The following is a 12,517-nucleotide window of genomic DNA, read 5'->3' as shown; positions in this document are numbered from 1 at the left end:
TTGTTGATCATGGTTCCTACCATTTTCACCTTCACTTATATCAGAAGTCCCTTCACCAAACTGTTTTGCCACCTAATTTTGTTGAGGCGTGTGATCCATTTCTTTACGACCACAATGACGACAAGAAGGTTCTCTACCAATTCTCCGTTCCTGAAAATTAAGAGAAACAATGGATAAATGGATAGAGATTTCAAGTAATAATGGAAAGATCGTCCTACTTTACTATTTCTATTATGCTGAACGAACGAACTTCATAATTTGAGAAAACAACAACAGAGAAAAACTAGAAAGAAACAGAGCATACATCATGGAATATCTGCCACAAGCAAGTGGATAACATGTCTCATTTTGGGCCTTTTTTGTGCATCAGGATCTACACATCTAAGAGCAACCAAAAGGACTCGTTTCAGCGCTTTTGAAGCTGGCATCTCCGGCAACTTAGGATCCACCACTTCCACGGATTTTCGATTTCCTACCATTGTTTTCAACCAATCCACAAAACTCCCCTGAAATTATTTAATCATTTTTCTTATTGTATGTCAGGAACTCGGTAAAAGTGGTGGCAAAATAACAGCTTCCAACAAATATTAAAAGACTAACCTCTCCCTGTGGTCGACTGTAATCAACAGGGTTTCTCCCAGAAATTATTTCCATTACAAGTATTCCAGAGCTATAAACGTCACTCTTCTCGTTTAACATACCAGTGCAAGCATATTCCGGTGCAACATAGCTAGATAAACCACAGGTATATTAGTTATTATCCTACTTGAATGAACAAATCAATGATTCTGTAACTGTATTCATTCATTAACATGAATAAACAAATTGCTATTTTATTACAAAGGAAAAGAACAAACAATTTACGACGGGAAGCTAACCCTAATGTTCCCATTACCCGAGTTGTCACATAACTCCTCTCAGAGCATAAGAGCTTAACAAGCCCAAAGTCAGACAGCTTAGGTTCAAGGCCTTCATGAAGATAGGCCAATCTGGAACAACAGAAGTTCATAAACACAGATTGAGCTATGTCTGCAAGCAATATTTGGAAATCACAAACACAAAACTAAATTTAAATGATCGAGATGGATACTTCCCCAACATCTCCATGAAGCCGTTGGTCCAAATTCCCATTGTCCACATACTCATACACAAGCATCCTACAACAAAGAAATTATACATAAAAAGATAGTTGAGCTTCTCGGCTTAAGCTTTTCGGCTCCAAAGAAAATCAGAGCTCAATTTCATATTTCAAGATTATAATTAGTACCTGTAAGCCCCTTCAACACAGTATCCTAGCAACCTGACAAGGTTTTTGTGTCTTACATGCCCAATTACTTCCACCTCGGCTTTAGACTCCTTATCAGCCTGACTCCTGATAGTTGATCAATCTCATGAGCTTATGAATATGAGAGAAATTGGAAATATCGGATGAAAAAAATAAATAAAAAAATTGAGGATTTTGTTCAACTAGAAAAACAGAATCCAAAAAAAAAAAAAAAAAAAGAAAAGAAACAAAGGTTAAAAGTGCACTAAAGTCAAAATGTAGGAACTAGGAAGCAAGGAACAGAAGGCATAAAGCAAAATCCGAAGAACAGTACAATACTACTCAACTGGATATTAAAGCTTTGACATTCCATCATCATTTCCTAATCTAATCTTCTCTGAAATTTGACTAAACACTGCATTTGAATCCTAAAGTAACCAATTTATGTCTGATTCCAGATAGAAATGGATTGAAAAAAAAAAAAAAGAAAGCTCTTTTTTTCAGAAATCAAGTCACTTTAGAGCACAAGTTATGCATAAAAGGGCAAAAATAACGAACGAAAGCAAAGAATCAAGCAATCCCAGTAAATCATTACAATAAATCATCTAATAGAAGAGCAGTTCATATTTTCAAGACAATAATTCACTAAATTTCTTTCTCAAATCCTATAGCTTGTATATATAGTATACCTATAAATTTACATCTACAATAGATACAGATATATGAAGAGTAGTTCAGAATTAAACATGCGAGTGAATTAAGCAAATCAAAACCTGTTATTCAGTAAATTCTTCACCGCCACTCGAGTATTATCTGCCAATACACCTGGTTACACAATAACATAACCACCTTCAGCAATCACATTTTCATCAGATTTGCCGTTGGTAGACGCCTCAAGCTCTCTCACCGTGTGCCACCTCCCCAACTCCAAACGCGACACCTCCAGCATTCCACCTCTACCGAATGACACCGTATCCGTGGCACTCGGCAACCTGCTCTCCCCACTCGACGGCCGATCAGAGAACACCACTCTGTGCTTGGCCTTACCTATGTCCATCTGGATCTCCAGCACCGCCAGAGGAACCAACGGGCGGTGATCCGGTGCGGTGTCATGCACGATCTCCTGGATTTCCTTCGATACCAACGGAGTGAACTCGCTGCCCCTCCTGACTCCGGCGTTGGGAGACAGTTGATTGATTGCTAGTTAGAATCTTCATAAGTTTCTCCATCATCAGAAAGCTCGTCAAATGATCGCATGTCAAGCTGGTATCGGAGGATTCCACCAATTCCACCAAAACCTCTGCAGAACTGAGATCCTTCCTGTGATTTGTTGGTAACGAACTCAAGTGTGCAACCAAAACGTTTGTACTCATTAGCAAACCACTCGAGCAGTGATGTTTTCTCCTGAACCTCCAATTCGGCAGATGTGGCTGAATCCCGGAAATTACTCTGTTTGCCCTCTTGCTCCTTGTTGAAGTGTTTGACGACAATTTCACCAGTAGAGCTATTTTTCAGCAGATACCTATTAATGTCTAGATTTTCCCAGACAATAAGGGTCTCAACAGCACCCATTTCCAAAGCTTTCAGCGTGTCATCCACACCAAAAACATATTTGCCAGTATCTTGGCTGATTTCCTCAAAGTACTTCCCTATCAAGCGCTTCTCCTGTACAAACTTCACATTGGAGAGGATCTCGGAGGACAGCTCAATTGCCTGGTTAAAACCATTTTCATATAGTTGTGGCAGGATTGATAAAAAAAACTGTGTGGCAAGCTCAGCTGTCTTCCTCACATAGTTGTGGCGCTTCTCCATTCCAAGACGATCGAATCTCGCAGCTGATTGCCCTCCTCTTCCATGTTTCTTTGGAAGATCAACAGTAAATTTGTGAAGCACCTCTCGGGTGTTTCCACTTAACGTCCCAAAGAGGGTCCCATTCCCATCCATAGCAATAAAGCCAAACTTGTCACCAGATTCTAGAAGTTCATTCAGAGCTTCTGTATGGAATTTGTTGTCACAGAGATAAAGAGAGGCATTTATGGGCCTGAAGGGCTCAAAGTCAATAGTAACCTTTTTTTCTTTCCCGTCTTCAGTTACAATTGTTCCTGTATAAAGCACTAGTCCTTTCGGCGGAACCTTATTGTAAAGCTTAAGCCTCTGCTGAGCAGACGTAATTGCTCCAAGGACGGACTGGCGATTCACCCTACTTTTGATATTTGAAGCAGTTCCGAACTCATCCCCCAGCATCTTTGTAGCCCGAGATATCCGATCGCGTGGAGGCATAATAAGAGAGATCATGCTGGTGCCATTGCCTCTAGCAGCTTCCAGTGCCTTGATCAGCTTCTTGATTTTCCATATCTCAATGTTCTTATCAGTTTCATCACCATCTGCCATTGCAAGATATACAAACTGCCGAAACAGTAACAAATTACCTGCATCAATAACAATAATAAACTTAACAATTAAGAAGTTTCCAGAAGGAAAAAGGCTTAAAGACTACGGTTACAGAAAAAAAGAACAATATATATATATATATATATATATATATATATATACTATTGTTAAATTTTTAGTATTTCAGTATTTATTTATTAATTGATATAAATTCTATAAAATTCAAAATTTTCTAATAAAATTAAAATTAATAAAATATAAAAAAAAGTTTAAAATTATAAAGTCCTACATTGATTTTAAATAAAAAGAATTACATGAAAGTTTCTTATAAAACTATAAAGCTAAATTCAAATTACAAAGTCCCACGTTGGTTTTAAATAAAAAAGATTACATGAAAGCCTCTTATAAAACTATAGAGCTAAAGAAATAATAATCATACATTCTCAGCCTTTAGGCTTAGATCAAGTGTAATACTAAATTTTTTTGGGTCGGCCTTTTGGCTAACATTTCTTGATCTTTTGGCTAAGATCAAGTGTAGTACTAATTTTTAGGCCTTTGTGCAAAGAGTTTCACTAAATGTGCAAAGTGTTTTAGTGTTTCAGTATTTATTTATTAATTGATATAAATTCTATAACACTCAAAATTACCTAATAAAATTAAAATTAATTCAAATTAACAAAATATAAAAAGAGTTTAATTCAAATTACAAAGTCCCACATTAGTTTTAAATAAAAATGATTACATGAAAGCCTCTTATAAAACTATAGAGCTAAATTCAAATTCAAAGTCCCACATTAGTTTTAAATAAAAAAGATTACATGAAAGTCTCTTATAAAACTATAGAGCTAAAAAAATAATAATCATACCTTCACGGCCTTTAGACTAAGATCAAGTGTAGTACTAAATTTTTTTGGGTCGGCCTTTTGGCTAACCTTTCTTAGTCTTTTGGCTAAGATAAAGTATAGTACTAATTTCTCGACTTTTGTGCAAAGAGTTTTAGTATTTATTTTTTAATTGATTGATATAAATTCCATAAAACTCAAAATTACCTAATAAAATTCAAATTAGAAAAATATAAAAAGAGTTTAATTTACAATAAAGAGCTCTCGTTAATTATTATATCCCACGATATAAATTATATAAAACTCAAAATTAACTAATAAAATTAAAATTCAATCTATAATCAATTGTGCTTAACCAAATGGTTTATAAATTAACTTATTTATCCATTTATTATTATGAATTTTTTTAATAAAAGAAATCTAATTAGACAAAAATTATTAATATAAAATATTTATTAATTGATATATAAGAAAAATTAATTTTTCTAAAACTCTATCATAAATTAGCTTTTATTATGAGTTTCTTAGTAAAATTAAATCTAATTAGACAAGGATATACATTTAAAGAAAATAAACTAATTTTTATAAAACCCTATCACAAATTACCTATTCTATTTTTAATAAAACTATATTACACAGAACAAAGATATATTTAAAGAGTTTCTATAAAACTCTAACCCAAATTACCTATTTATCTATCCATTATGAGTTTTTTAATAAAAAGAAATCTAATTAGACAAGTATTGTTAATATAAAAAATTATTTATTATTGATATAAAAAGAGGTTTTAAAAGAGTTTCTATAAAACTCTAACACAAATTACCTATTTATCTATTTATTATGAGTTTTTTAACAAAAATAAATCTAATTAAACAAAAAAATTTAAAATAAAAAATATTTATTAATTGAAAATTACCTAATAAAATCATGCAAAGTGTTTCAGTATTTATATAAAAAAATATTTATTAATTGATATAAAAATAGTTTTTGTAAAAATAGTTTCTATAAAATTCTAAAAATTACCTAATAAAATCAATCACATTCTATATAAAACTCTAATTTTTAGTTCAATATAAAGAGAATAGTTATTTTTTATAGATAATTATCACAATATAACCGGCCCGGCCCAGTTATGATTATGTAATTATCAAAAAAAAGGACACATGTCATCATCTTATTAATCCTTATAAATAGAGGGAAGGAGAAAGGGGTACAGAAATTCAGAATTCCAGAATAAAATACAGAAACTCTGCCAAACAGTTTCAGTATTTTAGTATTTATTTATTTATATAAAAAAATATTTATTAATTGATATAAAAAAAGTTTTTATCTATACTATTATTAGATGTGCAAAGAGTTTCAATATTTAAGTACAAATTACCTATTTATCTATTTATTATGAGTTTTTTTAATAAAATTAAATCTAATTAGACAATAATTATTAAAATAAAAAAATAGTTATTAATTAAAAATTACCTCGTAAAATGTTTCAATATTTCAGTATTTATTTATTTATATAAAAACATATTTATTAATTGATATAAAAATAATTTTTGTAAAAATAGTTTCTATAAAACTCTAAAAATTACCTAATAAAATCAATCACACTCTATATAAAACTCGAATTTTTAGTTCAATATAAAAAGAATAATTATTTTTTATGGATAATTATAGCAATATAACCGACCCGGCCCAGTTATGATTACGTAATTATTATTAATCCAAGAAGCTTATAAATAGAGGAGCCTATAAATAGAGGCATGGAGGAAGGAGGAATGGTACAAAAATTGAGAATTCTAGAAATCCAGAATTTTAGAGTAAAATACAAAAACTCTTTTTATCTATACTATTATTAGATGTGCAAAGAGTTTCAGTATTTAAGTATTTATTTATTTATATAAAAATAATAATTAAAACACTAAAATCTAGATAATAAAATTTAAATTAATCAATTTATCTATTTATTATTATGAATTTTTTAATAAAAGAAAATCTAATTAGACAAGAATTACTAATATATAAAATATTTATTAATTGATATATAAAACAAAATAATTTTTCTAAAACTGTACCACAAATTAGTTTTTTTATGAGTTTCTTAATAAAATTAAATCTAATTAGACAAGAATATATTTAAAGAAAATAAAATAATTTCTATAAAACTCTATCACAAATTACCTTTATTTTCAATAAAACTCTATCACACTAGATAAAGATATATTTAAAAAGTTTCTATAAAACTCTAACACAAATTACTTATTTATCTATTTATTATGAGTTTTTTAATAAAAGAAAATCTAATTAGACAAGTATTATTAATATAAAAAATTATTTATTAATTGATATAAAAAGAGGTTTTGAAAGAGTTTCTATAAAATTCTAACACAAATTACTTATTTATCTATTTATTATGAGTTTTATAATAAAAGTAAATTTAATTAAACAAGAATTATTAAAATAAAAAGTATTTATTAATTAAAAATTACCAAATAAAATAATGTAACATGTTTCAGTATTTCAGTATTTATTTATTTTTATAAAAAAATATTTATTAATTGATATAAAAATAGTTTTTATAAAAATAGTTTCTATAAAATTCTAAAAATTACCTAATAAAATCAATCACATTTTATAGAAAACTCTTATTTTTAATTCAATATAAAAAAAAAATAGTTATTTTTTATGAATAATTATCACAATATAATCTGCCGGGCAGTTATGATTATGTAATTATCACACATATTATCATCGTACTAATCCAAGAAGCCTATAAATAGAGGCATGGAGGAAGGAGGAAGGGGTATAGAAATTGAAAATTCTAGAAATCCAGAATTCTAAAGTAAAATACAGAAACTCTGCCAAAGAATTTCAGTATTACAGTATTTATTTATTTATATAAAAAAATATTTATTAATTGATATAAAAATTTATTAATTGATATAAAAAGAGTTTTTATCTCTACTATTATTAGTGCAAAGAGTTTCAGTATTTATTTATTTGTATAAAAAATATTTAAAAAACTAAAATTTAAATAATAAAATTTAAATTAAGCTATTTATTTATTTATTGTTATGAATTTTTTAATTAAAAAAAATCTAATTAGACAATAATTATTAATATAAAAAAATATTTATTAATTGATATATAAAACAAAATAATTTTTGTAAAACTCTACCACAAATTAGCTTTTATTATGGGTTTATTAATAAAATTAAATCTAATTCGACAATGATATATCTAAAGAAAATAAAATAATTTTTATAAAACTCTATCAAAATTACTATTTTATTTTCAATAAAGCTTTATCATACCAGACAAAGATATATTTAATTGATATAAAAAGAGGTTTTAAAAGAGTTTCCATAAAACTCTAACACAAATTACCTATTTATCTACCTACTTATCTATTTGTTATGAGTATTTTTAATAAAAGTAAATCTAATTAGACGAGAATTATTAAAATAAAAAATATTTATTAATTACAAAATTATCTAAATAATATCAATCATATTCTCTATAAAACTCTTATTTTTAGTTCAATATAAAAAGAATAATTATTTATTAAAAAGAGTTTTTATTATATGCAAAGAGTTTCAGTATTTATTTATTTATATAAAAAAAATATATAAACACTAAAATCTACTAACACAAATTACCTATTTATCTATTTATTATGAGTTTTTTAATAAAATGAAATCTAATTAGATAAGTATTACTAATATAAAATATTATTTATTAATTGATATAAAAAGAGGTTCAAAAGAGTTTCTATAAAAAAACTCTAACACAAATTACCAATTTATCTATTTATTATGAATTTTTTAATAAAAGTAAATCTAACTAGACAAGAATTGTTAAAAGAAAAATATTTATCAATTGATATAAAAAGAATTTTTAAAAGAGTTTATATTAGACTCTAACACAAATTACCTATTTATTTATTTATTATATATTTTTTAATAAATGAAATTCTAATTAGACAAGAATTATTAATATAAAAAATATTTTTTAATTGATATAAAAAATAAAATAATTTTTCTAAAACTCTATCACAAACTATCTGAGTTTTTTTTTTAATAAAAGTTAATCTAATTTGACAAGAATTATATTTATTAATTGATATAAAAAGAATTTAACTCTAACACAAATTACCTATTTATGTATTTATTATAAGTTTTTTAATAAAAGAAAATCTAATTAGACTAGAAAAACTTTACCACAAATTACCTATTTTATTTTCAATAAAATTATAATGCATTAGACAAAGATATATTTTAAGATTTTCTATAAAAACTCTAATACAAATTACCTATTTATCTATTTATTTTGAGTTTTTTAATAAAAGAAAATATATTTAAACAATAATATATTTAAAGAAAATAAACCAATTTTTATAAAATCTACCACAAATTGGCTTATTTATTTTCTATAAAACTCTATCACATTATCTACAAAACATTCAACACGTGTATCGCACGTGCCTTTTTCTAGTATCTCTCTCTCTCTCTCTATATATATATATATATATATATATATATATAACACAATTTCCAATAGAGTAACGTTACAAATTGGAACTCAATTTTGAGTGTCTAAGTCAAACAAGATCCACTTGCGGGTAATCTATTAATCTTTTCAAATCCACTTAACCTGCATTAACTGTTTCCAGGTAAATAAATTAGAATCGTAACATCGACTTGTGCTTCTCTCTCTCAATGATACCTGCTTCTGTGTATCAAGGACAAAAAATACAAGCATAGCTCACATCACTTTCTAGAAACCAACTGGATAAGAAAAGGCTCTCACTAGAGTATTTTTGAAAAATAGTTTCTCATAGGAATTGAATTTCATTTTTAGGATTTTCATTTTGATTTTGTAGAAAAGAGCACACATTGCAACTTGCTACCCCTCCCACAACTATAGCCACTGTCTTCTTTGTACTTGTATTTGACCCTGTCCCTACACCAATCAAACACACACCACCCACTATAATTTGGAACATATATTTTTATTATATATCTAAATATATATATATATATCTAAATATATATAATTATAAAGGAAGCCACCTCTTTTTTTCACATCACAACTAAATAGGAAAAAAATTCATTTTGCAGATCATTTTGTTACCCACGGCTGTGACAAATTGACAATCAATCAAAGAGTGTTTAATATATATAATTTGAAGTATTAATTTAAACACACATTCATTATGGGATTTTTATCCTATGATTTGGCTGCATCAGTAACAATAATAAACTTAAGAAGTTTCCAGAAGGAAAAAGGCTTACAGCCTACGCTTACAAAAAAAGGAATATATGTCATCTATATAAAACCCACAATTTCCAATAGAGTAACGTTGCATTCGTACGGGCAAATTGTGATTTTTTAGGCAAATTAGGGAAACGCAAAATAAATAATGTTATTCAAAAAATAAACAAGTAATCACAAAAAAAAAATTAATTACAAAAAAAAAAAAAAAAATTAACGTTGAAAATAAATAAGTTGTTCAAAGAATAAACAAGCAACGCAAAATAAATAACTTTGGTACTTGGTAAATGTAGAATTCAAGATAAAAGATGGCCGAATTGAAATATATATTCCAATTATTCATATAATCTACTATTAAAAAACTATTAAGTCTTAACAATTTTATTAAAAAATAGTAAAGTTCCACTTTTGATTAATATTAACAAAATATTTCTAAATCTACCAAATTTTAAGCTGTACCACTTTACAAAAATAAAATAGATATAGTAGGGGAAAAAGGCATGCAATAGAAAAGATTAAAGGGAAAAAATTCATGTGCCGCAATATATATTGGACTAAAACAAAGAATAATGACAATGATCATTTTTTAAGTTTTTTATTTTTAAGCTTTTTCTTGTCATCTCATTATATATATATATATATATATATATATACATTTTAACAAATCATAAGTTAAAAATTTTACCTTTTCATCCAAATGAATAACTTTTTTTACCGAAACAAAACATTTTAAAAATTAAATTTAAATGTATAAAAATTATTTTAAATTAATTTTCATATATAATATTTGATAAATTTATGTCATAATTTCAGGTTATAAACACGATTACTTGAGTAGAATATAATTCCTGCATAAATACTCCAGAATTTAGTGTTAATGTTAACCTAACTTTTGATTTTCTATATTTAAAATGTCACTTATATATATATATATATATATATATATATATATTATCTAAATCCTAATATATCGTTAAATTACCTTAAAAACTACCTATCTACAAATATTCAATAATTACTAGATATTCTCAAAATTTTATGCATCTGCTATTACAATATTATCTTTATTTATCTATTGTTTCTGTTTATGCACCTAGATGACATCAATTGTATGCAAACTAGGGTTTGAGTGATTGATGAAAGCTTTGCATCAGTAAGGGCAAGCTTGGAACTTTGGTTGCTCAGTGGTTGATTTGTATACAAGATTATCTAATGCTAGGAAGATTGAAGAATACAGTCATAACAACTGAATATCTAGATATTTATAAGTAACCAATTTTTTTTAAGAAAATTCAAAACAAATAGGGTTAATTTCACTGGCATCAAATATTACAGTAAAATACCTTTCGAAAATTACTATCACTCATACTATAAATGTTTGTTTCGTTTTTCACTTACACCCCAACCCCATCACATACTAAGCTCTGATACCATGTAAAATTATTTTAATACCCTTTGACCTTTTCAAAAGAACTCTTTAACCTAAATAAATATATTAAAAGATTAAATTATTCCTAAATACTTTGCAAATTTATAATTTTATATATATATATATATTATCTAAGTCATACGATCCATCTAAACAGGTGTCATTTTCACACTCCTATTCTTAAATTCGCTCTCACTCCTGCTTTACGAGACTCAGTATATAATATAAATATCCATGGGAAAAGCTAACATCCCACCTCCATGGAATGGTAAGCCTCTCCCAACATTTTATTGGACAAAAATACCCTAATTAAAATGTGACACATCATCAAAATAAGAGACTTTTATGCAATTTCCTAAAACCCTGTCCTCCCCAACAACTCTATCACGTATTACCTCAGTGGACCAAACCAAAAAAAAAAAAAAACCTCTATCAATCCATACACGCCTCTGGAATTGTCGATGCATCATCTAATGTCTTCGGGCGACAGTGCCAGCGACAAAATAAAATTCCTAATCCAATGTCTCCGGCCAAGGAATCTTGTTGGCGTTGTCCATTGTTTCCGGCCAAGTTTTCCTCTGCCGGCGTCTATTTATTCCAGAATTCCGCTGCCAATATTGTCCTTTTTCCGGCCAAACATTCCTCTGTCAACGTCGTCCATTATTTCCGGCCAAAATCCATGGCCGTTCATGGTTTCCAATCTAAAGCAGCAGTGATATCTGCGATGTCAATTTGCAGCGGCAATGACGACCGTCGACAGCTATGACCTGCGTGAGGCTCACCGACCGCAATACTGGTGGTGGTGCTGTCGCATTCTGGTTCTCAACAGATTCGCCGTCGATGGGTGTGCGTTCGACGGAGATGTGGTAGTTGTGGGGTGGAGATGGTAATGGTGGTGCCATTGTTGGTTGTTGGGTGGGGATTATGGCGGCGGTTATAGGGATAGTGGGAGTGGTGCGGGCGTGTCTGTGCTGTTGATGGTGCCGCCATGACTAGTTTAGAAGAGAGATGAGAGAGATACCGTGGTGTTTGAGATTGCTTCCCTACTATTAAAAATTACTTATATTTTAAAAAAATTTAGGATGCCTAAAAAGTGCATTTAAGTAGAGTTAAAAATTGTAACTTTAAAATTGCGTTAAGTGAGAGGTTTAGTTAATTAATTTTTTTAAAAACAATTTAATCCGTTTATATTTTTTATAAATACAATTATAATATTCCTTTTACAAACAAATAGTAAACAACATATGGGGTTCTGTAACAAACTAAAATTCTAATTTATTTTGAGACTCTTCAACCGTTTTCCAATCTTAGTTTATTTTG

At 28.1% G+C, this 12,517-nt stretch overlaps 1 protein-coding gene and 1 pseudogene across 1 annotated transcript in view; both read right to left on the bottom strand.

The window, feature by feature from the left end:
- Window positions 1-305: 305 nt before the first annotated feature.
- Window positions 306-2,462, bottom strand: LOC132269628 (probable serine/threonine-protein kinase At1g01540; annotated as a pseudogene).
- LOC132269083 (eukaryotic peptide chain release factor subunit 1-3-like) overlaps window positions 2,462-12,517 on the bottom strand; it is a 27,374-nt gene continuing 17,318 nt past the window's right edge. Inside the window, exon 2 of the mRNA XM_059770107.1 lies at window positions 2,462-3,670. Coding sequence (XP_059626090.1) covers window positions 2,465-3,655 — 1,191 coding nt within the window. The 5' untranslated portion in view covers window positions 3,656-3,670 and the 3' untranslated portion in view covers window positions 2,462-2,464. The remainder of the gene's footprint in view (window positions 3,671-12,517) is intronic.

Source organism: Cornus florida, unplaced genomic scaffold, assembly GCF_030987335.1.
Source record: "Cornus florida cultivar Cherokee Brave unplaced genomic scaffold, ASM3098733v1 CherokeeBrave_3.0.0_Hap2_Chr08, whole genome shotgun sequence".
Taxonomy (NCBI): Eukaryota; Viridiplantae; Streptophyta; class Magnoliopsida; order Cornales; family Cornaceae; genus Cornus; species Cornus florida.
This window is presented reverse-complemented; position numbering and strand designations above follow the sequence as displayed.